Raw genomic sequence first — 25,056 nt, 5'->3', positions numbered from 1 at the left:
GAATTTAACACAAGTAAAATTAGGCATTTCTTTTGAAAAGAAAATCATCGTTCAAAAAAGGTTGACAAATATATTTTATTCAAGTTGCATCTCTAGAATGCCACCAACTTAGTGATACTAAAGTTGCTATTTTGTTTTTCAAATTGTCTAATGGATTTCCACATCACTAAATCTTTCTTTTTCCAAGTCGGTTATTAATGTAATGGCTAAGTGCCTGGATCTGCTTTCCCTTTTTGATGAAATTATGATTTTAAAGTCACTTGAAACCAGAGTCTTATGAAATGGTTTAACTTTTCTAAGAAAGTTTTTCTGTAAAGTTGCTGAGCAAACTCTTTTCCATAGGCTGATCAAAAAGAAAATAAGCTTCAGCTAAAACCACTTTCTGAATTGCAACCAATTCCAATTGGCAGGGTTCAGTTAATGAGGCTTTATGGTAGTAAATTATTCAACCATTATTTCCATGGTATGTGATGTTAAAAAAAAACCTGGAAATGAACCTTTTCATAAGGATCACTAGGAGACAACCATTTTGATGAGAACTGTGCTTCAGAATTTAACTGCTGGCCAATTAAAATGGCTTCCCCACACGCTCTGCCCTTCCCTACAAAGTGAGTGCTGCCATCTGCTGATAGTAGGCAAGCGTGCATGTAAGAAGATTTCCTTTACAATTCCAGCCACAAAACAAGCTTTTCAAGTCATTGCTCTCCATAGGTCCATTACAATTTGCTTTTATGAATTACAACAAGGAAAAAGAAAACTATGGGGACACAGTTGAGCAAAAAAATAGATTAGTAAATAAAATCAAGTGGAGAAAAACGTGATAGAAATACCGGAGACATTTCATACCAATTAAGAAGTAAACCACTAATTTTAAAGTGTAACATTTAAAAAACCCCACTATATTCTAGTATTTGAAGATGGGATTCATGTCGTGGTTTCAAAAGACAAAACAGTCTATCAATATATTTCCTGTCATATCAAGTTAAGCTGGATTCCTGTAATTAAGAGGTTATCCCTTTAGTATGAAGGAGGTTTTTTGTGTTTTTTATTCTTGAGGAAGAGCTTAATAATTTTCCAAATTAACTATGATTGTCTTCAATAATGAGTTAGGAAAAGAATTTGGAGCATAGAATGCTAGGGAACGGAGGACAGTGGTTGTGGGGCTCAGAGTGGTTAAAGAGAAATGTCCTGAACTGCACAACTGTGTTGATTGTCTGTGCCTTCTGAAAATGTTCACTCTCATGCAAGGATTTCTTTATTTTCCACAAGACCCAGACAGACCACAAAGAGCAAGCCAGACCTAAGCTATCTGTCTGTGTAAAACTGAAAGATGATCTGTCTGTTTCAGCTCTTAATGATTCCTTGGTCTGGCCTCTAGCATCAGTATCTGAATGGAAGATGAATTGCCTGGTAGTTCTGTGGTTTGGCTTGCACAGTTCATAGCAATCACATTCTTGAGGTTGAAGATGAGGATGATTAAGTAGAAGCTGTCATTTCTTCCTCATTCTTAAAGGGTTCACTCGGGTGTAGGTGGCAGGTCTTGACTATACTCTTTTGCCTCCTTTCCCCCTTATTTTGTCTCTCAGCACATTCTCCTCTATTCCTTCCTCAAGATTCATTTGCACCTTTTAGTCCAAGAACCCCAATGGCTTCTGTATAGGTACCACACTTATGATGTCCTGAGTTACAAACAACTTATCTTCGTGGAAGGCCATTCCCATTCTCTAGTGATTGCACAATAGTAATAAAACACTAATTTAAAACTAATTATTGTACTGGATATAATACCCAATTGAATGCATTTATTAGTCCTCAAAAATTCTCTCATACTATTGGGACTATTACTGGAAGTTCAGAGAAAGTATGAGACTTCCCAAGGGATACAGGGTTTGTGAATATGGCTCTGACATTTTTACGATCATTTCAAAGCTTGTCCTGTTGTATGATCACCTTAAAGGTTTGTACTCTTATTAAAACAATGAGCATTTGTTGACTCCCCCACTATGAGCCAGATACATAATGCTATGAAGCTGGTATTACTATTATTATCCCAACCTTTTGGATGAAGAAACAGAGGACCAGCAAAATTAAATAACTGGCTGATATAGAAATAACTAGCATTAGTAGGTTTGTGATTGAATTAAGGCCTTTCTGACCCCAACACATGTCCTCTTACAATGCATCCTACAGAGAAAATTTTAAAATGCACTTAGAGACTTATGCGCATTTCATAGGTAAGAGACTAAGAGCAGGTAGGGTTAAATGACTTGTTTCTGGTTGCCAGTGTGAAAACACACTGAGGGAGCACAGAGAAGGTGAAGCAGGGGCTGAGCATTCTGAATTTGAGGTATATACATCCTAAGAAGGCCTTTTTCATTTCTCTGTAAGTTTTCCTTGGCAAGATTCATAATCACAAAAGAAAGGTGGGAGACACACACAGGGGGCCTGCTTGCTAGAGGGGAAATGGTTGTCTCTGGGCCCCCAGAAAGAAGTATGGAGTCCAACAGAGAAAATCACTCACTTCATTTTTTTAATCTTTAGCATCAAAACTTAATTCTCATTAAAACAGTTAAGTCAGTTCTTTCCCCTGTTTGTCTTGTTGTTCCTCAATGCAGAAGAAAATAAATAAGCCAGAAAGGTCCCAGCTTGAGCACTGTCATAATCTGTAAGCAAAACTGCAGCTCAGAAAGGGAGTGTCTATTTCTCAGCTGACTTCCGAAATGCATAAATCCATGTTCATGACTATGAATGTACTGAGGTTTGAAAGAGACACCAGAGAACAGTCATTTTTACTAATGCACAATGTCAGATTTTGAAAGTCGAATATAATCTCTTTCACAATTCATGTCATATGTACAAAACAAAGGAAGAAAGTGTAGTGATTATCTGAATCATGTAACTTCATTTTCCTGGAGGTTCTTTTTATCTCCCCTTTCCATTTTATGCATGAGTAGTTGGGTTATGCAAAACCAAAGTGGCTAATGGCAAAAGTGCATACAGATATGAGGTCAGACTCTGGATGTACCACTTATTATTCTGGTGACTTGCTCACTTAAGCTTTTTAAAGCTTTCATTCAATATTCTGTAAAATGAATACTTTAAATTCTACCATAAATGGCAGGAGAGAAAATTAACCTCAATAATGTATGGAAAGTGGCCACTCACAAAGTGCTACTCATGTTAAAATTATTATGGCTGTTATTATAGCAAATATTGGGCACCGGCACTAGACGTATGTTTAATCAAGTATAGCAAAGTCAGTTTGCTAAATGGTAGCAATTCCAGTTCTGAGTGCTTACTGATAGCTGCAACTTCAACCTCAACCTTCCCAAACATCTCAAATGACAGTAGTGTTGCATATGAAATATTTTGAATGCAATAGATATGAAGCAATTATTCAGTCCCAATGACAACTTTGCCATGAAGGAGAAGTGAGAGTGTGTCATAGACATCGTGCAATTTTACAAGCATTCCTAGCCACTATTATCTAGATGACAATAGTCCTATCTAAATTGGGAAACTAAAAACTTCAGATATCTCCTAGTTGGCAAATTGGCCCTATCACCACATCTGCAGTGCCTCCCTGTGGCCAAGAAATGAATTTTTCTCTTTAACGTGTTAAGCTGCAGAAGTGTGAAAAGTGATAGCCCTTTCATTCTTACTGAATCATGTTATTAAGTCTTACCATACAAGGAAAAAATGAATAAGGCACTAGTAAGAGTCAAACTGGGAGCTCTGATTACTAATATCTAGCCATTCTATGTGAATATACATACAATTCATAGAACCTTGACATTCATAGAATCTTGAGTCTTGAGCGTTTCATCAAGCTGGTGCACTAAATGTATGAGCAAAGGCATGTGTGCACCAATGACACCTTGGAAGTGACTGCTACCACTGGCTGGTCCTACCTCCCTCCCCACAGATAAGGGAATGCACTTTATCTCTAAGTATTCATGTAGTCTCTTAGACTTTAAAGTTGATTTGTTAAAAATAAGTGTCCTTCAGATGGGGGATCTTCTGGTATGGTCCTAAAATATTTCAATCAGAGTACCTTAATTCCTTTTGAGAATACAGTCTTAAAACTTACTAGCTTAATGTATTTTGTGAAGTTTACATCTCTATTGTACATTCTAAATGACAAATTTTAGTTTCTCTCATACTAGGAGTATGGGGGCAGACTAACCTGACTGATATGCATAGTAAGTCCTAGATATTGTATTTGATGACTTAAGGGATTCTAGAGTCTGACAGGCAGATTCAGATGTCTACAGGATCAATTTTCCTTCTAGTCATTGTGTAAGAAGTACTTTCTGAAGGAAAAATACTTACTTAGCTTCTCTAGAATCTCCTCATCTGTCATCTTGGATTTTTTCCTTTGCCGATCTGTATTCCTGTACAAAGTACTAGAATTGGCATTATCAGCAGAAGGTGGGGTGACTTCTTTATTTGGTGCTGCTGGTGAAGCAATAGATTCAACCACAGAACGGGTATAGATCTGAAAGACAAACGCCACCGGCCCCAATTCCACAATTAGTAAAGTAGGTAAGGAAAAGCATGGCACAATGACACTGACATATCGCTGTTGTTAAACAAAAGTAAGGACATCACATACTCTAAAAGCTCCCTAGTCCTTATCCATGATCTTGCTGCCTCACCCTTAATAATCCTTCCTATCTGGTTCATATGGATTTCTTTCTTTATTTCCACCTCTGCAGTTTTATAAATTTGCAGTTATGTGGGTTTTTATTAGCAAATCATTGATGTGATAATCTTATACCTTCAAATTGTGACCCTCCAAACTGGGCTTTTTTAGTGTTGCTTTTGGACTGTGCAATATACACATATAAAACTACAATAATTATACGTGAAGTGGTTGTGAGTTTGAGAAGGAGGGAGGGTTGATGGGAGGAGTTGGAAGTGCAAGAGAGAAGTGTAGAAATGACATAAATATAGTACTTATATAAGAAACTCTAAAACAATAACAAAAACTTTAGATTAAAATAGGTTATCGCTGTTTAAAGTGATTTATTTTAAATTCACATATGTATATGTATGTACACGTGTTTATGTGTCTGCCACATGTGTTCAGGTGCCTGTGGGGCCAAAAGAGTGTGAAGAATGGCCTAGAGCTGGAGTTACAAGTGCTATGAGTTGCCCAACATATTTGCTGAGAACTTGGGTTCTCTGGGAAATCAGTAAGCACCTGTTACTGCTGAGTCATTTCTCTAACCCTCAGGCTCATATCTTACACTCTAGCTCTGGGAACACAAGCGATGCACAATAGGTATTAGTTGATTAACAGCATTCTAAAAATTATAATTGAAATGAAATCTTCACGTGTATGTATATGTGTGCATGTTTGTGTGTGCTTGTGCACACACTCACATGCATGCATGCACATGTGAATGCCAGTTGCTCTCTGACTCATTTTCAGAGACAGGGTTTCTCACTAAACCTGAAGACGACTAGATCAACTCGCAAGCCATTCCCAAGGATCACCTTGCCTCTACCTTCCCAGCATTGGGATCTTAAGCACATGCTGCTGCCATTGAAGGATGGAACTCAAGTCCTCAAGCTTATGCAGCAAGCACTTGACCAACTCTGGCGTCTTCTCAGCCACAAAATGGCATCTTGTTTTAATTCTTTGTCTTGTTCCAAGCCAGTGTCTTCCTATGTAGCACAGGCTGGTCTAGAACTTTGGATCCTATTCCCCCAGCCTCTTAAATAATGGGATTAAAGACATGTGCTACAAAACCTGTTCCAAAAGGCATCTTTTTGCATCATTGAAAAACAGTTACTGATGTTTTCTTGCTTAAGTAGGAGTTTTACTAACAATGCTAAATAGATGCATTATTCACATGTTCTGTCCAATTGTAACCTTATAGGTTCATTTATTTATCTGCATGCTCAAACCTCATTTAATAAGTCATTGTATGTATTCATTGTCCATGGCACCATGTTACATAAGGGAATTTTCAGCATATGTCCTCCCACATCTACCCTTCTCTTTTGCAATTCTCCTCCCTCTCATTATTTCAGTTTGTTCTCCTAGATCAGTGGTTCTCAACCTTCCTAATGCTGTGACACTTTAATACAGTTCCTCATGTCGTGGTGAGCCCCAACCATAAAATTATTTTCGTTCCTACTTCATAACTGCAATTTTGCTACTGTTAGGAATCATAATGTTTTTTGTTTTGTGTTGTTTTTGAGACAGGGGTTCTCTGTGTCTTTTGACACAGTGCTGGAACTAGCTCTTGTAGACCAGGCTGTTCTCAAACTCACAGAGATCCATCTGCCTCTGCCTCCCAAGTGCTGGGATTAAAGGCATGCACCACTGCTGCCCAGTTTAGGAATCATAATGTTATGCAGGATATCTGATTTGCAACTTCACACGCAGGGGGCCATGATCCATGGGTCGAGAACCTATCACTGGCCTAGATGGTTTTACTTTTCCATTCAGAGCATATGTGTGTGTGTGTATCTATTATTTTATGAATCATTATAAAATCAGGAAACAATAATGAATGAGAGGAAAATATACCATATTTGTCTTTCTCACTTACTGATTTTGTATGCTCTGGTCTTGGTGCAATGACAGGTGGAGGCTCATTGTCATCTTCTTCCTCTTCCTCTTCTTCATCCTCTTCTTCAGATACAGGGGGAGCCAAAGGAGGCTCAGAAGCTGTTTTTGTATTCTTAGAACAGAAAAAGGTTAAAGACAAGGAATTAAGTTTTCATTATTTTTCTTTAGAAACATGAAAACAGAGATGAAATACTTAAACATGTAGATATAGGATGAAACTAAAACTTTGACAACAATCTACCATTTAGTAGCCAAGAACAGTACACATCAGAGATGAATTAATGTCATGGTAGAATAGACGATGAAATCTATATTATTACTTCTATTTCTCATGATTCATATAGTATTTTAAAGTTTACTGTTCTTAAAATCAATGACATTAAAAATCAAATTAATGGATGTTAATACTTTGGATATGTACTGACTAGATTTACAGAATGGTAGTTTGTCACATTATAAAAGGCAACATTCTGACAACACACTGCCCATGACCATGAGGATAAATATAGCTCTGCAAATAGTAAGAGCAAAGAAGCCAAGAAATGTTCTTCCTTGTTATGCATCCTCTAAAGCATCATCCAGTAATAGACACTAACATCCGTGGAACATGTACTCATACCAATAATTGTTCAGTATTAAGCAATAAACAGGATACTGGTGATTTGCAATGAGGTACAAAATATGGTAATAACAATCAATAATATCCACAGACACAGAATGTAGTACCCATTTTTGATCATTCATGTTAACACTGGGAAAATGGTTGCAAACTTGAACTTAGAAAGAAGTAAGGTCATGGTTCTCAAAGTGTAGTTACTAGCTCTTCAATAGCAGCAGCATCTAGAGGTTTGATAAAATGTGAATTCTCAGAAATTTCTACCCAAATCTATCAAATAGTATCTCGGGCAATTGGAAATATGTATTACAACAAGACTTACAGGTAATCCTGACACAGGTTCACATAAACTGTGGTGTAGGTTTTGTATATGACGGATACCACACACATGGATACAAAAACATAGCTAGTCTGAATTGGTATATATTGTAACAGTACATCCCAGATTCTATATACTTGATATAAAACTGTAAATTGTTTTGCTAATGCATTAATGATTTTTACACTGATGTGTTAAATGACAGCATTTAAAATTTTTGTGTACGCTCTATGATGTATGTGTGTACATACATGTGTGCCTGCCTCTCTTTCTGTGTGTGTGTGTGTGTGTGTGTCTGTGTCTGTGTCTGTGTGTGTCTGTGTGTGTAGGCCAGAGGTCCAAATCATCTGTCTTCCTCTTTCTGTTGTGCAGCAATATCATTTGAAATAAACCTCCATCTTGAGAAGTTTTATTAAGACAAGATGTTCTAATGGGAGGTAAAACATTCCTTCCTACTGGAAAACTTCTTAAACTCAGGAAATAGACAAACGTTTCAGGGCATTTCTGAAGCCAACCACATACATTAGGCTCTTTCCTCACACGTATATAAACAGTAAGGATGACTGGGAGACACTCTCAGACAAGCTGTGGTGCCTAGAAGAGGCTCAGACCAGCTGAGCCACCTGGAAGAAGCAGAGAGCAGGCAAACTGTCTAGAAACAACAAAACCAGCCAAGCTGCCTGAATAGGCTCAGACCAACTGAGCCACACGGAACCGTACTTTACCATCTGTTGAGCTGCCTGCAGGCTGTGCAGTATGCTCCAGGTTTCAAGCTTTCACAAGCTGTCACCCATGTCAGGGTGGGCTTTGGTGATGCCACTGCTTCTGAGTGATTTCTGCTCCTGTAAGTAATCCCTCACATCCCTATAAGTAACCCCAATAAAACTCATCGGTTCATCCAAGTATAGTTTGTTGTGCCCCTTCTTTGGTCTCTCATTGTGTCCCTATACAGGGTGAGCAAACGCCCCCCCCCGAGGAATAACACACAACACATTCTCTAGCTTATTGTTGGAACAGAGTTTCTTAACTGAACCTAAACAGAGCTTGTGAGTTAGGCTAGAATGACTGACCAGCAAGACATCAGAACCTGCCTGTCTCTACCCCTCAGCACTACAGTAATAGGCATGCACCACTGCTCCTGAAGTTTCCATGGGTGCTGGAGGTCAGAAATTCAGTCACTATGTTTAATATTCAGGGATTTTTGTAATTAACAAAATTACAAACAAAATTAATTGTCAAGTTTTCATTGTACAATGGTGCTGGGCTTCATAAGGCCATTTTCATACAAATATATGTTATTTTGTGCATATCCATCCTCCCGACTGAGACACTTCCCTCTTACTTAGTTCTCTTTACTCTCATGGACAATTACATTTCCTGTTCATAGTAATTCCTACTTTTCGTATCACCAGCATGCATACTTGCTAAATTTTACGTTCTTTTGCTTCCACACTGTAATGGGGAACATCGTTGGAATTGTTCTCTTTGGTGACAACACTGGAAATTCAGTCCATTATAGATAGACTCATTTATAGACAGCATACCTCTTATAAATAATGTGCTTCCCACTTGATATTGCACATTAACAAGGTTAGAGGACATTTCTGTCACCTCTAATCTATCAGTGTCATGTGCTTTGATTAGCTGAGCCCACACAATTCCTGTTTCATTCATTTTCTCTCATTTTCCTTTTCAAAGTTGTATTTATTCTCTGAAAATTTCACATACATGTTGGTATTTTCCCTTCCTCTAATTCCTCCAAGCTCATCCCTTAGCTCTGTACCCATCCAAACTTCGTGTTCTTGATCTCTTTAAAAAGGAAAAATACTACAAAAAAACATGGCTTGTGATTTGTGTTGGCAATACTGTGTATAGAGCCTACCCTGGAGCGTAGTTGATACAACCAGTGTTACTCCATTGAAGGAAAGACATTTTCCCACTTTCAGTGCTAGGAATGAGACTTTGTGCCTATTTCTCCTCCTCTATGCTGTCATTAATCTGTCTTGAATAAAACTATCACTAAATTAATTTAGCTATTTATTTCTTATTTTAAAATGTGGTTACTAAAATACTTCAATTATACATGTTTATATTGTATTTTTGTTGAACAATGCTCTTCTGGGTGGGTATTTCTAAATTTTCATTTTGCTTTTTTTGTTTTCTGTTTATGCCACTGGTTGTGATTCCCAAATGTTACTAAGGTGAATTTGCATTTCTTGAGGTCAGAACTCTTAAGGCATTCACAAGCATCCTGTTAACCAAAACATTACATTGAAGAACTTAAGTCTGTCTTGAAAATTCCATATAGAAGTTTTTCAATCTTGTTAGTATATAGAATGGAGAATAAGGTATGATCATGCATTGGATATGACTCAGCAAGAATTATCTACTGTAAGGAAAACACTGTAGAATTTTTCGTATATGAAAGGACACGTAAGTGCCCTGATACAGATACATGCTGGGTGCTTTAAAGATGGAAATATAGGTTTAATGATTGTATTTATGCATATATGTTTATTCCTTTAAATTTGAAGTTTAATTTTATAAAAATTAGCGTACAAGACACCCACAGCTAAACACTGAACTGAACTACTGGAATCCAGTTTCAGAGAAGGAGGAATGATGAAGAGGTCAAGACCAGCCTGGAGAAACCCACAGAAACAGCTGACCTGAACAAGGGGAAGCTCATGGACCCCAGACTGACAGCTGGAAATCCAACATAGGACTGACCCAGACCCCCTGAACATGGGTGTCAGTGAGGAGGCCTTGGCAATCTATGGGGCCTCTGGCAGTGGATCAGTATTTATCCTAGTGTATGAATGGACTTTGGCAGTCCATTCCCCAAAGAGGGATACTCTCTCAGCCTAGACACACTGGGGAGTCTAGACTTTGAAGATTCCCCCATGGAATGCCTCGCCTTCCCTGGGGAGCAGAAAGGGGATGGGATAGGGAGTTAGTGGGGGACAGGAGAGGAGGGGAGGAAGAGGGAACTGGGATTGGCATGTAAAGAAATCTGGTTTCTAATTTAAATAAAAAATAGGAAAAAAGAAAAGAAAAAAATTAGCTTACAAAGCAATAGACCTTCTTACTGCATTTGTATATATACTGCCCTTTGGTTGGTTCTCTCCTTATCCCTTGTCCTCCCTGCTTACCTCCATTTTCACTGTACCCTTCCAGCTCCCATATTGACTCCTCTCATTTTCATATTATGTGTGCTCTTTTTATCTCTCCAGCTTCTTCCCTTAATGACAGATTTTCTATTTTATGGGCCCCTTCAAGTTTCTTGGCCTCAGCCCATAGCTACCTCAACCTAAATATGCATATTTAACAATTAGAAGCTAGGATCCACATGTGAGACAAAACATATGGTTTTGTCTTTCTGAGCCTGGGTTACACTTAACATTTCCTATTTCCATTTTCTGCAAATTTCATAGTTTCAATTTCTTTGCAGGTTAATATAATTCCATTTAAATACAGACTTTTCATGGAATGATTGATACAGAGAGAAATTGCTGTTGGATTATTGATATTTGCTTTTATATTATGCTATAGAAAGTTTTCCTCTGTTTCATGCCTGCTTATCAACAATGAAGCAAATTTTAGAGTTGGGTAGATCATTCAGTTGGTAAAGCACATGCCATATAAGCACAGCGACCTTATTTTTATTTTTATTTTTGGTTTTTAGAGACAGGGTTTCTCTGTATTGATTTGGAGGCTGCCCTGGAACTCACTCGGTAGACCAGGCTGACTTCGAACTCACAGAGATCCTCCGCCTGCCTCTGCCTCCCAAGTGCTGGGATTAAAGGCCCAGCCAGGGACCTTATTTTGACCCCCAGCACCCGCATCAAAGACTGGGAATCATGGCAGACACTTGTAATCCCAGCACCAGGGAGGAAGAGACCTGTGGATCTCTGCAGCTCACTGGCTACCCAGCTTGACCTAACCTGCAATTTCAAGGTCCTAATGAAAGAGAGACCTTGTCTAAAAAAGCAAGCTGTACAGCTTCTAAGGAACACATCTAAGGCTATATCATGGCATACACACACACACACACACACACACACACACACACACACACACACGTGTACCAGTGTGCCTGTGCACAATAGAAAATTCTGAATTACCTCACTCAGAATTTTAAAAAATGAAAATGTGGAACTCACAGAAAAATTGATGGAACTAGAAAAAAATAATTCTGAATGAGGTAACTCAGATTCAGAAAGACAAATAAAGGTATGTATTTGCTTATATGTGGATGTTAGCTATTAAATCATTGATAAACAAGCTACAATTTATAAAGCCATAGAGGTTAAGTAGAGAGAGTAAGTGACTAGGGAGGAGGGAAGGATCTTACTGTGAAAAGGAAATAGAACATAGTATGGATGGATAGTGTGTGTTTGTGTGTGTGTGTGTGTGTGTGTGTGTGTGTGTGTGTGTGTGTGTGTGTGATGGTGGTATCAAACAGGGAAGGGAACATTGAGGAGATAGGGAGAGAATATGAGGAGGGTCAGTTGAAACTAATGGCCATTTGAGGGGTCATAGGGAAACCTAATAGTAGAAGCTTCCTAAAACATGTACATATATAAAAGGGATCTAAATGGAATTGCCAAATGAAGAGGGAGATGGGACTGCAACTGGACATATTTTGATACCAAATGAAACACCAGTTCTGAAAATGTGTTACATCTAATTGAGTTGTTGACCAAAGTGTTGCTATGAAAAGCCCCAAATAACCCAGACTATTGTGGAGACTATTGGTTAATCTCCAAAAACTAATGGTAATATCCTATTGCTGAAGACAACACTTGTACAATTCATTGAACATGGAAAAGCCATTATGATGCCTATCTAGAACCTTCACCCCTACTGACCAGCATTCATGGTTCTATAAAGTATTCTGCACACTACCAAAGGGGATGGGTAAACACCAACCCAGCTGAAAACCCTTCCCTCTATAATGGTGACCTGCTTGCAAGATGTGCTGTTACCACACTGGCCTAAATCTCATTGGAGTAATCAACCAATATCTGAATGTGTTTATTATCCACTCCATGAAATGGAACCAATTCCTGACCCAGGTTGTGTGGTCAATAACATGAGACTGAACAGGCAAAATATCTAGATGAGAACAAATACTACTGCTCTGCTAAAGGAATGTAGCAATAAAATGACTCCTAAGGAAATTCTGCAATGCTCCTAGATGAGTGACTCGTTCAGTCATTATCAGAGAAGATACCACCTGTGGCAGATGGGAACAAATACAGAGGTTCACAAGTGGACAATGTGCAGAGAATGAAAAGATTTGCAACACTCTGTCCTAAATGAGATGTCGTCATCAAATTCCTCCTCTGAGGGCTCAGGGAACTCTGCAGAAGGGGAGGCAGAAACACTGTAGGAGTCGGTGAGGAAGGAGCACACCAAGAAGACAACGCCTTCTAAAATCAGCAGGACTGATGCACAGAGACTGTGGAAGTATGTACAGGGCTGGCATGGATTCAAGTCAAATGGAGTTCCAGTCCTAAGAGGGGAAGTGCCCATGAGCTCCCACCTATAAGCCAGAACGTATGTACAATTGACAATCACTTGCAAATGAAAACTAGTTACCTTCTTCAGAGTTTCACTGAGTATACAAGCCACAGTTAAGGTCAGGTTCCATGCCAAATAGTAGATGGCCAGTTGAAAATTTACTCAATGATAGTTTTGGAAGGTCTATGTCTCATAATGAGATCTTTTAACCTTACAGGTCTTTTGCATATATATTATGGTTTTCATTCTCTTTTTAAGGAATTTCTCTGGATGTGAAGGCGTATGTCTCTGTGTCTATTTGTTTCTAGTCCTTTTTCTTTAGCTTTTTTTCTCTTCTGTCTGTTTTGTCTCATTCTTGTTTGGTTGGGGTTTTTTATCTTATGTTATCTAATTTTATTATTACCATAATCAGAATATATTGCATAAAAATCTATTTTAAATAAAAGAGAAAAAGGTTAACAATGTTGAAGGTTTCAGAATTTCATTCTAGGCTCCTATTGGAAGTACAGCCCTGAAAGCTGCATGTTATCTGAATTCCTAGGCAACTATGATATACACTCAAGCAAAAGAGTCACTGATCTAGAGGAACAAAAAGAACCAACCAGTATTACAAGTCCAAACTGAAAAATCTGTCAAGTATACACCCAGGTTCTTGAGGCACTAGTTGTGGCCTGTCGTGAGTATTGTTTTTGTCTTCTAGTTGGAACAGAAACTCAGGATTATAAATAAATCATTTCATTATGAATATTGTGATCAACACAAAATATGAGAGCTAAAAATTGGCTGCAAATTAAAGGTCAGGTTCCTGAAAACATTTGAAATACATCTATGTAAAACATTAATGTTTGGAATTAGCAAGTGACTTCTTTGGTGAAGTGTGTGCTATGAAAGCATGAGAACCTGAAGGTCAGATCCCCAAAACCCATGTAAAAAGCTAGGCATGGCATCACAAGCCTGTAATCACAGTATTGGGGAATCAGAAATAAGTAGATATCTGAAATTCACTGGTCAACCAGTATAGCCGAAATGAACATGTATTGATTCGATGGGAGACTGTCTCAAAAAGTAAGGTGGGCCTTGGGTCATTATATTTGCCTGACATGGACCTCTTACATCTACATACATGTGTAACATTAATATGCTTACAACCATATACCACAGACACTCATACAAAAAAACTGGTGAGCAACAAAGTACATGAGACTATAGGAAATGTCACTAGATTCATAGATTCAATACTCAATGCAGAGTAATCAGTTTAAAACCTAGAGAAGACAACAGTGCTTATATTTTATTTTCTACCCAGGCTATTAAAGAATGCCAAACCTTATGACCAACTGAGCCTGTATATAGAGTATTCAGCTCCAGTTCAATTATTCAGATCTCATTTTATGACCAAGTATATACATAATGCACACTGTGAAGTGTACACTTACTTTAGATCCATAATTAAAACACAAAGTACAGTTTTCCATTCCTAAGTGACGATTGGAAATGAACCTCATTGAATTTAAGGATACAATTCAGTTCATTAAATCAATAGGAATTTTTGTCTTAAGCACACAGCTTATTTAATCTATTACTGCTACTTGATTTGTCACCCTTTCAAAGTAAATCCAGTAGGAAACCCAAGGCCTTTCCAAAAAAGACCTGCTTCTCTCTTAAAATAATATCCTAGTCTGTTTATCTACCTATATATTATTTTAAACATATAGTCAATCTTAATATTTATATTAGCATGTATCAATTATACAAGATAATGGGTTTCATTTTGGCATCTTCACACATGTGTGTCATGCACAATGTACATATTCACACCCAATATTTTATTGTCCTTCCCTTCTCCTCCCTCTAGCCTTTTTCTTCCTAAATAGTATTCTGTGTACATTCGTATCTTTTTTAATCTAGATTTTGCATATGAGAAGAGCATGTGATGTTTGCCTTTTGTTCCTCATCCTTTCCTTCCATGTTCAAATAATAAACATGTCTACAATTCAAAGCTAGTGCTCATTCCTATCGGCACTAACTCACTTTGAGCCCTCATTAGTGCTGGTCTGGAAGCACACATTTTTCTCTACCTAGTCACTCTTCATCTCCTCTTACCTTCTGTTCTTGATTAATGTTGGATATTTGCTATTAAATTACTCTTTATTAAAGCATAAGCTTTAATCACCTAACTGAACTGTTCCAAAACACTTGAAGGACTTCCCGGTGCATACTGGCAAAGCTGGAGTACTTAAATTCCATGTAAGGACCTCTGTGGTTACCTTTTAAGGATAAGATCTGCGATTCATTCTCTTGCATAATCATCATTCAGACTTACATCCCTTGCTCTGTTCCTCAACATATTTTTCCTGCTTTTCTTTTTGTTTAAAATGCCCACCACTATCTTCATAGACCCAACATCCATGTGCTTTTCAAGATCTCATCAAAATGCCTCTTTTTATGTGATATATTTTCTAAGTCGGCATCCATCAATTCTGCAACAAATTAGAGTCAATCAAGAGTTTACTACATTTCAAAAAGAAGAGGACATGAAATTAAGGGTGTATGAAAGTAGGAGTGAATCTGGGAAGAATTAAATAGAGGACATGGATATGAGTATGATCAAAATACATTTTATGAAATTCTCACAGAATTATTAGTAATATTTTAAGAGATCAATGTCTTTACCACAAATATAAGAATAAATGAAGTGAAGTGAAGTAGGTGTTAAATGTAGACTGGTTCCATTCTTTCCTGTTTGTCAGTTTCTTTTCTGTTTTTCTATTTCCACTGTGACCCAGGAAGCTATCATTTCAAAGAAGGAAATGACTGATCAGATGTAAGAATCACATTTGTTTTGACTTAGGGAGTATGAGCAAGGCACAAATGCATACATACAAGTCTCCTATGTAGAGAGAATGATTTTTTACTGGTGTTGCCATCTACAAACAATAATAGTAGTAGCTTATAGTTAATGCAGAACATATGTTGCATAGTATAATATAATATATTCATTATCATATGTAATAGTCACACAAGTCCTTGGAGGTAGATACTGTTATCATTCCCATTTAATGTTGAGTAAAGAGAAGCTCAGAGGAAAGAGAGGCCCCGAAAGCTAAATTATTTTCATAAATACACACAGTTGATAAGTAGAGGAATAAGGTTGAACACTATGCTCAAATCTTCACCTATTTTCCATTTCTTTTTGTTTTTATTTTTTATTTGTTTAGTTTTTGGTGTGTGTGTGTGTGTGTGTGTGTGTGTTGGAGATTGAACCAAGGACCTACATATTTAAGCACATATACAACCACTAGTTATATGCCTACCCCCTCTTCATTTTATTTTTAATTGAGCATGAAATATCTATAACATAAAAATTACGATTTCAAGCAATTTAAAGTATATATTTAAGTAGCATTAACTACAGTCACATTATTATATGCTCACTCAATCAACACCTTTTCATCTCCCAAAATTAAAACTTTGTGCACATTAGAAAATTCTACATTCTCTTTGGCCCCAGATCTTGGCAATCATCTTACTTTCTTCCAATACAAATGTCACTTCCCTGTGTAATTCCTATGACTTTCTAAATCATGCAATATTTGTCTCCTTATTACTGTTTTTTAGGTGGTCGTGATTCATCACATTGTATCATGTTCAAATTTTTTCTTCTATCATATTGCTGAACAATAATCTAATGTCTGTTTTCCATCTGTGGGCGTTTTGCCTGCATGTATTTCTGTGTATTGTGTATGGGGAGTGGATGAAGTCCTGAAAGAAAATGTATTGTTGACATAAACATGCCCATGCCAATAACCCCAATGCCTCAGACCTATGCGAACAACAAGGCTTTCTGCTAGAGCAAGTATGGTTGTTGACAGCATGTGCAGAATGTTATCAACAATAGCTTCCTCCCTGTGGATGACTGCAGCCTGAGACATGTCCCCTACAAAGACCTCCTACCCAAGTTAACTCACCTGCCACCTTGTTCAGCTGTATATAATAAACTTGACTACATATTCAACTATATATTAAAAACAGTGAGTTTCTGGGCTTCTGATGCATCTCTATCAAAGCATACAGTCCCTGGACCCAGCTTTTTGAACATACTTTTCATTTCCTCATCCCTCATTGCCCCAATAGGGTTAATCACAAAGCCGTGCAGATCATAGCACATGTGTGTGCCTGGTACCAGCAGAGGTCAGAGGAGGGTGTCAGATTCTGTAGCAATGGAGTTACAGATGGTTGTGATGTGGGTGCTGGGACTCAAACCCAGGTCCTCCGGAAGAGCAGAGAACGCTCTCAACTCTTGAGTCATATCATTATCACCTACACATGAGTTTTAATAGGAACTTTATTTGTAATGTGTAAGAACTGGATATAGTCTGGAAAGCCTAAAGTGAGTGAATGGTTGAACCTCGATACTTCAGAATATGGCACCAATACAAGTTGCAAACTATTGATGCAAAGAAAAACATGTATGAATCTTAGAAGAAATATTATGGATAAAAACAAATTCTAGAAGTTTATATCCTATATGATTTCACTTGCATGAAATTTTATAAAGGTAAACCTTTAAAAGAAAACACCAGATTAGTGACTAGTTGGGGCTACAGCATGAATTGTTTATGATGGAAACCACTCTACAGGGGTATTAGACGTGTTAGACACCTTGATTTTCAAATGTCTGACCCAAGTTGCCTTGGCTATGAGTTTTCCTACCATTTCAGTAACATTTACTATTTCTTCCTCAATCTGAGTAAACCAGAAATAATACTCCCACTAATGAGGAATAAACATTTGTGATGACCCCATAAAGGGCTGCTTGAAGAGCTCCGGAGAATACCTCTGATCCTTATTTCCCCTCTAAGAGGAAAGTATAAACTAAGGGCTTGGCAAGGTCCCTCCTAACACGAATATCCTGTCACTATCAGTAGGTGTACACACATGACAGCTCAATATTGAAATATAGCCTAGAAGACTATATGCTTGATCCGACTTTCCCAAAATGGGTTGTTTTTGCTGGAAGTACTGTGATAGCATAGCATTTCCCAAATATCACAATGTAGTCAAGTATTTTCTTATAAATAATTTTTGCAAAACCTGTGAGTTCTATGCAACTTGTGATAACAAAAACCATATATTTGTAGAATAAAAAACTGATCACAATGATAATAGCGATGGTGTATGAATTTACTAAAACCTGTGGTACTTTTTATAATAGATATGCATAGACATACTAAATAGATATTAAAAGATAAAATAGATAATTATATTTCTAAATTATGCCATTAAAACTACTTTTAAAATTTATGTCTAATAGTTGGTCATATAAAGCCAAATACAAGCAATTATATTGTCGTGTCTTAAGTTACAATGATCATAAAAAACAAATTTTTAATTTTCACTTACAGACTGATGTGCTGCTATATATCCGTGGGCACTTTTATCTGAAAAGTCAGAAGAAAGAAGTCACTTTTGTTTCATAAATCCTACCTGAAAAACTGCTTGTCTTTGATGAGAAGGGAATTTCAGCATTAAATCTACAATAAATGGCATGTTTCTCTCTTTAAAATAGTTCATTTAGGCCAAACCACATTTTCAGTAATTCACTTACAAATTAAAAAAATTATAGTTTCAGTTTTACTTTATTTAACTTTTTTCATTTTACATACCAGCCCTGGTTCCTTCTCCCTCCCCTTCCCTGGCACTCACTACTTCCCTCCCTCACACCCCCATCCACACTTCCAAGGGACTAGGGCCTCCCTTGGGGAGTCAAAAAAGTCTGGCATACCAAGTTGAGGCAGGACCAATCTTAATGAAGGCCTCATTTCAACTGGAGTAATGATAAAGTATTTCCTCCTTGCTCTAGATGCTAAATGATTTGCTCTATAGAACCAACACATGAATTTTCTCAAAAAATAAAGTGATAAGTAAAAATAAAAAATGATAAATGACAAATAAAATATTAAATATAAAATGGTAAGTAACATGTTACATAAAAGCTAATGAAATCATAATTTGGGATTAACATAGGTATGTACACACCAGCAAATGAAGTCACAATTTGTTTTTAACAATGGTATTTCAATCTGTATAGGTAGTAATGTGGATGATTTCTTTTTCCCCCAATTGGGGGACCCAATGATAATAACTTGACAAGCACAAAAGTTGTTCTGTATTGTCATGGAACAGATCAATTACTCTAAAGGATGAAATACATTTTTGGAGATTATTGTTCATCCATACACTCTTACTTCATAATCATAGTCAAGGTCTAATTCTAAATGACTGTCTAGATTTCACACTATTGAAGAATTAGCACTGTGATTGCCTATTGAAGCTAACCATCACTGCTCCACTGAACAGTTTTCTTATTTGTACTATAACAACACCCAACTAAAACAAAGTTTTAAAGTGAGTGTCAAATTCCCACCCTATGAGTTGGTTGACTTACACTGAAGCCATTCACAGAAAATACTGAAGCTGATCTCAGTATTCTATAGACATCTCATGAAGAGGCTCTGAAAACTGAGATTTATTCTTCACTCTTTGGTTCCATAGAATTTTCCTTACCTCCTGATGTAAAGCTCATGTATTTCTGGTTGTTGACGGTTTCTTTGGAGTCATAGAATTTGAGAACATCGAGAACAGCTTGTGGGTTCTTCTTCTGTTCCAGTTTTGTTATGTTGGAGGTTTGGAGTAATCGTGCCCATTGCTCAGGAATTCCCTGTGGACAACCAAAGGGAAAAAATGGCTGCTCAGAACATCCATCAGGAGCATATGGATGTTCCAGTAAAGCTCTTCACCAAGAAGCCCATGCTACCTGTAGGATTACACTTGGGAAACTGAAGTTACATTCTAGGTTTAACGTTAGTAACTTAATAATGCAATCATTCTCTTCTCTATTCAAAACACATAGGTAAAACTAGGATCCAACTTAAAAAGGGTGGGTGAGAGTATGATTGTGATAAAAAACAAAAAGCACATGGAAATCACCTCCATATTGACTCTGCTCATCCATGAAATGATGTTTACAGCTTAGCTTATTTTTTTCTGGCGACTCAGGGCAGACATAGCAAGACTTCTCTAAATTTGCGCACATCATAGTATAGTGCAGATCAATGTTTTTTGTTTGCATGTTTGTTTTTAATGACTGGAGCTCTTTGGGGGTATGTTTTAACCAGAATATCCTTTTTAAATAAAAGGAAAGCCTTACTCTTGGTTGGTTTCTACTTTTTGTTTACAAAATGTAATTTAGGGGTTGTAGAGCTTAATAGTAAGGTCAAATTTGGAGGAGAAAAACTAGAATTATGGAGGAGCAATGACCACTGAAACACTAAACAGTAATATTTATGCTGCTTTGGTTATTTTTCATGCAGCTTTCTCCAGGGCATGCCTTCATCCTCGTCTCCTCCTCTTTCTTCCTCCCTACTTCATTCATTGGCCACATAGAAGCGGGGGACTGTAAAACCATACCAAATCTTTGTGAGAATTTGTAATGACTAATATGAAGCATTTAGAACACAGAGGGGGGAATATTCAGAAATGTAATCAAGGAGAATTGTTGAAAATTACAGAAAGGTTAGCTTTATACTGAGCATTCAGTATTCTTTCCTGCATGTTCAACCTGCGGATGTCCCCATTGCATAATTATCCAACCTCCAAGAACAGCTCGGAGAGAGAAATGGATACACAGTTGCTGAAGTGCATCCAGACACGATTTTTTTATGGCTTTGTCACATGAAGTCTCGGCAAAACAATGTGTGACGTGGGCCTCCAGAGTTTGGGAATGACAACAAAAAAGTGAGATAAGCCAAGCAACGACTCTACTGCACACACATGAACCTGCTACTGCAGTGCTATGACATCTCAAAGAAGCACTTTGATGCAAGCTTCTTTTGGGCCTGTGACGCACCTCTGGGAGCTTCCCTGGGCACATCTGTGAGCCATAGAGATCTGGCTGTAATGGACGTAAATAAAGAAAGAAAAGAAAGTTAAAACAGAATGTGGGACAACTTAGAAGGTGGGAAGAGATGAAACCAATGGGTCTGAATGGGGGTTTCCCTTTTAAAGTGGGGCAGTTATGGAAATAGGGCGGTATTCACTAAACCAGGGACAGGAGAGGCTACAGGACAACGGATTTAAGAGAACAGAGAAAACAACAGTCTTCCAAAGTTTGGATATATAATTCCACTTTGGGCTAGGTGCTTCCTCCATAAATAATAATAATTACCATTAAATGATTGGGAAAATTACTAAAAGAAGTAACAAAGATTTGGAGGGACAAAGGATGGCATTATGGAAAGCTTTAATAATCATTTGTAAGTTGCTTTTATAACTGGGCATCAAAAATAGCCAATAGCCATGGGGTAGACTTACAAATTTCAGCTCCCAATTCTGGTTAAATAAATTTCTATTTCACATTGGACATATCTATGTGGCTAAAATTCAAAGGATGGCTATATAACAATATTGAACTTTGTTTTAATTGACATTACTCTTAAGTATTTTGTGGATAAACTCATGGGTTACTTAGAGAAAATTAGACTAAAGCCATCCCTAAGCCATTGTGCTTAGGTTTAATACACACTTATATCAGGGAAAGGGAAAACATTTCATTTCAAATCTTGCATGAATAATTTCCATTTAATGATATAGTTCCCAAACCCCACTTCCCACAAATAATATCAGATACAGATGAACAGATTTGTCTAATTTATGATATCTCAAATGCTAAAGAAACATGCTTTGACCCAACTGCTTTGATTTGGGATATATGTCTTTGATCCCTGGCATTTATGGTTACTCCAAGCACAGTGAAACAACACTTTTACATGCATTCATCACGCAGTTTGATGCTAAAGCCTTAAGCCAAAAACTGGAACTCAGGAGCCCATGCATGATCCCAGTTCTGATTCTAAGTGCAATTAATAGCATTTGGTTAATACTGTAATGGCCAAAGGAGTTATTAAGTGTTACAAATCCAGGTATGCATTGCACATAACCACTAAAGCAGACTTCACTGGCATGATCAATACCATAATCATTTAAGAGTATTTGTAAGTATTATATATTCCCATGGCACTTCTAAACTTTTTGTAATAAATAGTTGTGTGGTCATCACTAGACAGCAGGAAAAATGCTGTCCATTGAAGAAGTTCCTCCAGATAACTCTACTTACCACATGACTACACTGCTGACATAATTTCTCTTTTCTAAGATGAGACAAACCAGTTCATCAATGAGACCTGATTACTGTAATTTGAGCATAAGCCACAATGGCACATAATCAGAGAGTCATCTCATTACTCCAAATTGAGGAACTAATCTAAAAAGTTTGACAGCTAATGGAGACCTAAGAGTCTGAGCATCAGAAGCAGGAGCACATGTCGATGCCTGTATATATACAATAACAAGGAGGTGTACATCAAGCTGGGGGTGTCCAGTGTAGCCCAGGAGAATGGCAGCATGATATAACAGGCCAAGCATTTATCTTATCATAAGAAATGATAATTTATATCACTCATACCATTTTTCCCTCTGATTGACTTGAAGCGACCGTCACAGGTCTAGAGGTCTGGAAAGGGGAGTTCTGAAGTATTTGGGACAAAAATGGCAATATAATGGGTAAGGACTTGTAATAATTTAATAACCCAAATCTCACCTCCCATCCTAATTTTAGCTTTAGGGTCCAAGTACATGCCCAGGTATACAAGGTTATATGAGCCAATTAGCCATTAGGGTAATCACCAAGCAACATATCAGACTAGTGTTCAATTATTCAAAAGAGCAGGCACTTGTAAAATAACTGGTCTACAGTTCAGCAAATTGCTCAAATTCAACATCCAGAACCACAATTACCAAATTTCAAAATCTTATTTCCCCCAATAGACAAATGACCTAATGGTATTGATGGCAACAAAGACCCAATTCTAAATCCTACCAATAGAAGTTTTAAAGGCTAATTACCTTTGGCAGTTTAAAAGTTAAATGTACTAGCATATTAATTATAAATCATAGGTTAAGATAATAAAGAAGGTAGAATTTATGATCATTTAAAAAATGTGTGTACGAGTAGCTGCAAGATCATCAAGATGAAAACAAAGTACTTCAAATTACCAAATTTGCTATCTATCAGTCTATGAGGTCAATGAATTTCTATTAGTTGACAGTAAACAGCTATTTCATTTCAAATGAATTTTACAAGAGGATGTTGTTTGGTTTGGTTGCACCAGGGCTAGAATGGCTGTTTATCATATATTCCACCTCACTCCTCTTGGATTTGGTCCACTGGGTTCTAATTCAGAACTTAATATAAAAGGTTGATACTGCAGTCAGCAAGATGGTGGTGATTTAGTTTCCCTTTATTTCCATTCAGAAACCAGAAAGACTAAAGAGACGGCTAAAGATGGGGAAAACATGGCAAAAGAGGTCAAAAAGGCAGAAAGAAATAAAAAGTAGACTTGAACAAGAATGCTAAATGAGAAAATATTCAGAGCAGAACCCAAAAAAGGAGAACAAGAAAAGAAAACATGGACTAACAGGAACCAAACTAAGAGAAGTTTCAAAAGAAGAGAAGTATAGAGGGAGTGAAAAAATGAAACACTTAAAATAAGAGAGAAAAATTATTAGACAAAACTATAAAGTTTGAGGGCTTTTCCTGTTTCAAATATCAGAAAATTAGTTAGAAATACTTTGGATGCTTTTAAACACGCAATGGTCAGATTATAAGAACAACTTTTATCCAGTGACAAAGATGGCAGTGACAATGTTGATAATATTTTTTAGTTTTGAAATGTAGCCAATGAAATACAAGCTGAGCTCAAACTAAATGGCATTTAAGTAGTGTCATTGATTCAAATAACACTTTGCATTAAATCATATCTATCTCAGTTTAAATTGTATCTATCTCCGTATTCAGCATTTAAGTTAGGTCTGTGCATTTTTCTGCTTTCTACTGAAAACATAGAAATAATCAGGCTGCACCAATGTATAAGGCCAAGATATTTCCTCTGTTTCTATTTCATTCTTGTACTGTTAATTCCAGAATTGAGCAAACAAACTAATTTGGCTGTCAATTAAGCAATGTAGTTTAGTTCTCCAAATCAAATTGACTTGCTTCTTCCCCCTCCTTAACCTCATGACACAGTCCATTCATTAACCATTACGCTACAAGATGGGGAATTGGACTCTTCAAATCTACATTTTTCTATTTAGTAAAACAAACATTATTATGATTTTTATCGAAGTTTTAATTTTCTAAATTAATTTGAAGCTCTTTATTGTTTCAGAATGCACATGTTGATTGAGTTGTTTACTAGTGTAGAAAATTTACCTAGAATATTGGATCATATTTCTAGCAACATCTCTCCCCTCACCCATCTAATAAGGGGGTGCCAAATAATTTCTTTAGAGGAATGAAATGGCATATATCTGAGAGTTTGTTCTACATGAGCACTGCAATTATCCAAAAAGGGAATACTTCTAGACCTATGTCAAATCCAGATAATTCATGTTGGAAATTACTATAGATGATTCATACATAATGAATATCTAATAATACAACTAACTACTAGTGCATATGTGATATACAATTATTAATATTCCTTCCTGAAACATGGGGCTTATGATTTTGAATGTCTACAAAATATAATTATTAATAACCTTAAAAATAATCTATGTTCTTAAAATCGAAGGGGTGAAGAGGCAAATTTTGCAGAGACTTTTGGTAGTGTAGTTAGCCGATCTGTGTAATTCAGGACTCACCGAAAAGCCTAAATTATTCAGATGAACTGCCTTCACTGGCCAAGTTGAATAAATTATTATTTGATTAGCTTTACATGATTAACAAACAGGTTCACGCAGGGTCTCTTGCTACAGCTACATTTCCTGTGCCTTGGCAAATATTTTCAAATAAGTTGAAAATTATAGGGTGATCAGACACTTTTTTAAAAAGATGGACAGAATTATTTTGTCAATGTTATTTCTCCTATGTATGATTGTTCAGGAAATAGC

The 25,056-nt window shown here is 37.0% G+C and overlaps 1 protein-coding gene across 10 annotated transcripts in view; it reads right to left on the bottom strand.

Moving 5' to 3' along the window:
* Pak3 (p21 (RAC1) activated kinase 3) overlaps positions 1-25,056 on the bottom strand; it is a 258,495-nt gene that overhangs the window by 42,110 nt on the left and 191,329 nt on the right. For 7 of the 10 annotated variants that reach the window (XM_040744499.1, XM_040744495.1, XM_040744496.1 and 4 more), the window contains 6 exons: positions 22,571-22,633; positions 20,957-21,001; positions 19,615-19,768; positions 18,451-18,488; positions 6,567-6,698; positions 4,333-4,498 (listed from right to left, as the gene is read on the bottom strand). In XM_040744499.1, the coding sequence (XP_040600433.1) occupies positions 4,333-4,498; positions 6,567-6,698; positions 18,451-18,488; positions 19,615-19,768; positions 20,957-21,001; positions 22,571-22,633 (598 nt within the window). The remainder of the gene's footprint in view (positions 1-4,332; positions 4,499-6,566; positions 6,699-18,450; positions 18,489-19,614; positions 19,769-20,956; positions 21,002-22,570; positions 22,634-25,056) is intronic. The other 3 variants (XM_040744502.1, XM_040744503.1, XM_040744504.1) reach the window with 3 other exon arrangements.

This window comes from Mesocricetus auratus, unplaced genomic scaffold, assembly GCF_017639785.1.
Source record: "Mesocricetus auratus isolate SY011 unplaced genomic scaffold, BCM_Maur_2.0 Super-Scaffold_100003, whole genome shotgun sequence".
NCBI classification, from domain to species: Eukaryota; Metazoa; Chordata; class Mammalia; order Rodentia; family Cricetidae; genus Mesocricetus; species Mesocricetus auratus.
This window is presented reverse-complemented; position numbering and strand designations above follow the sequence as displayed.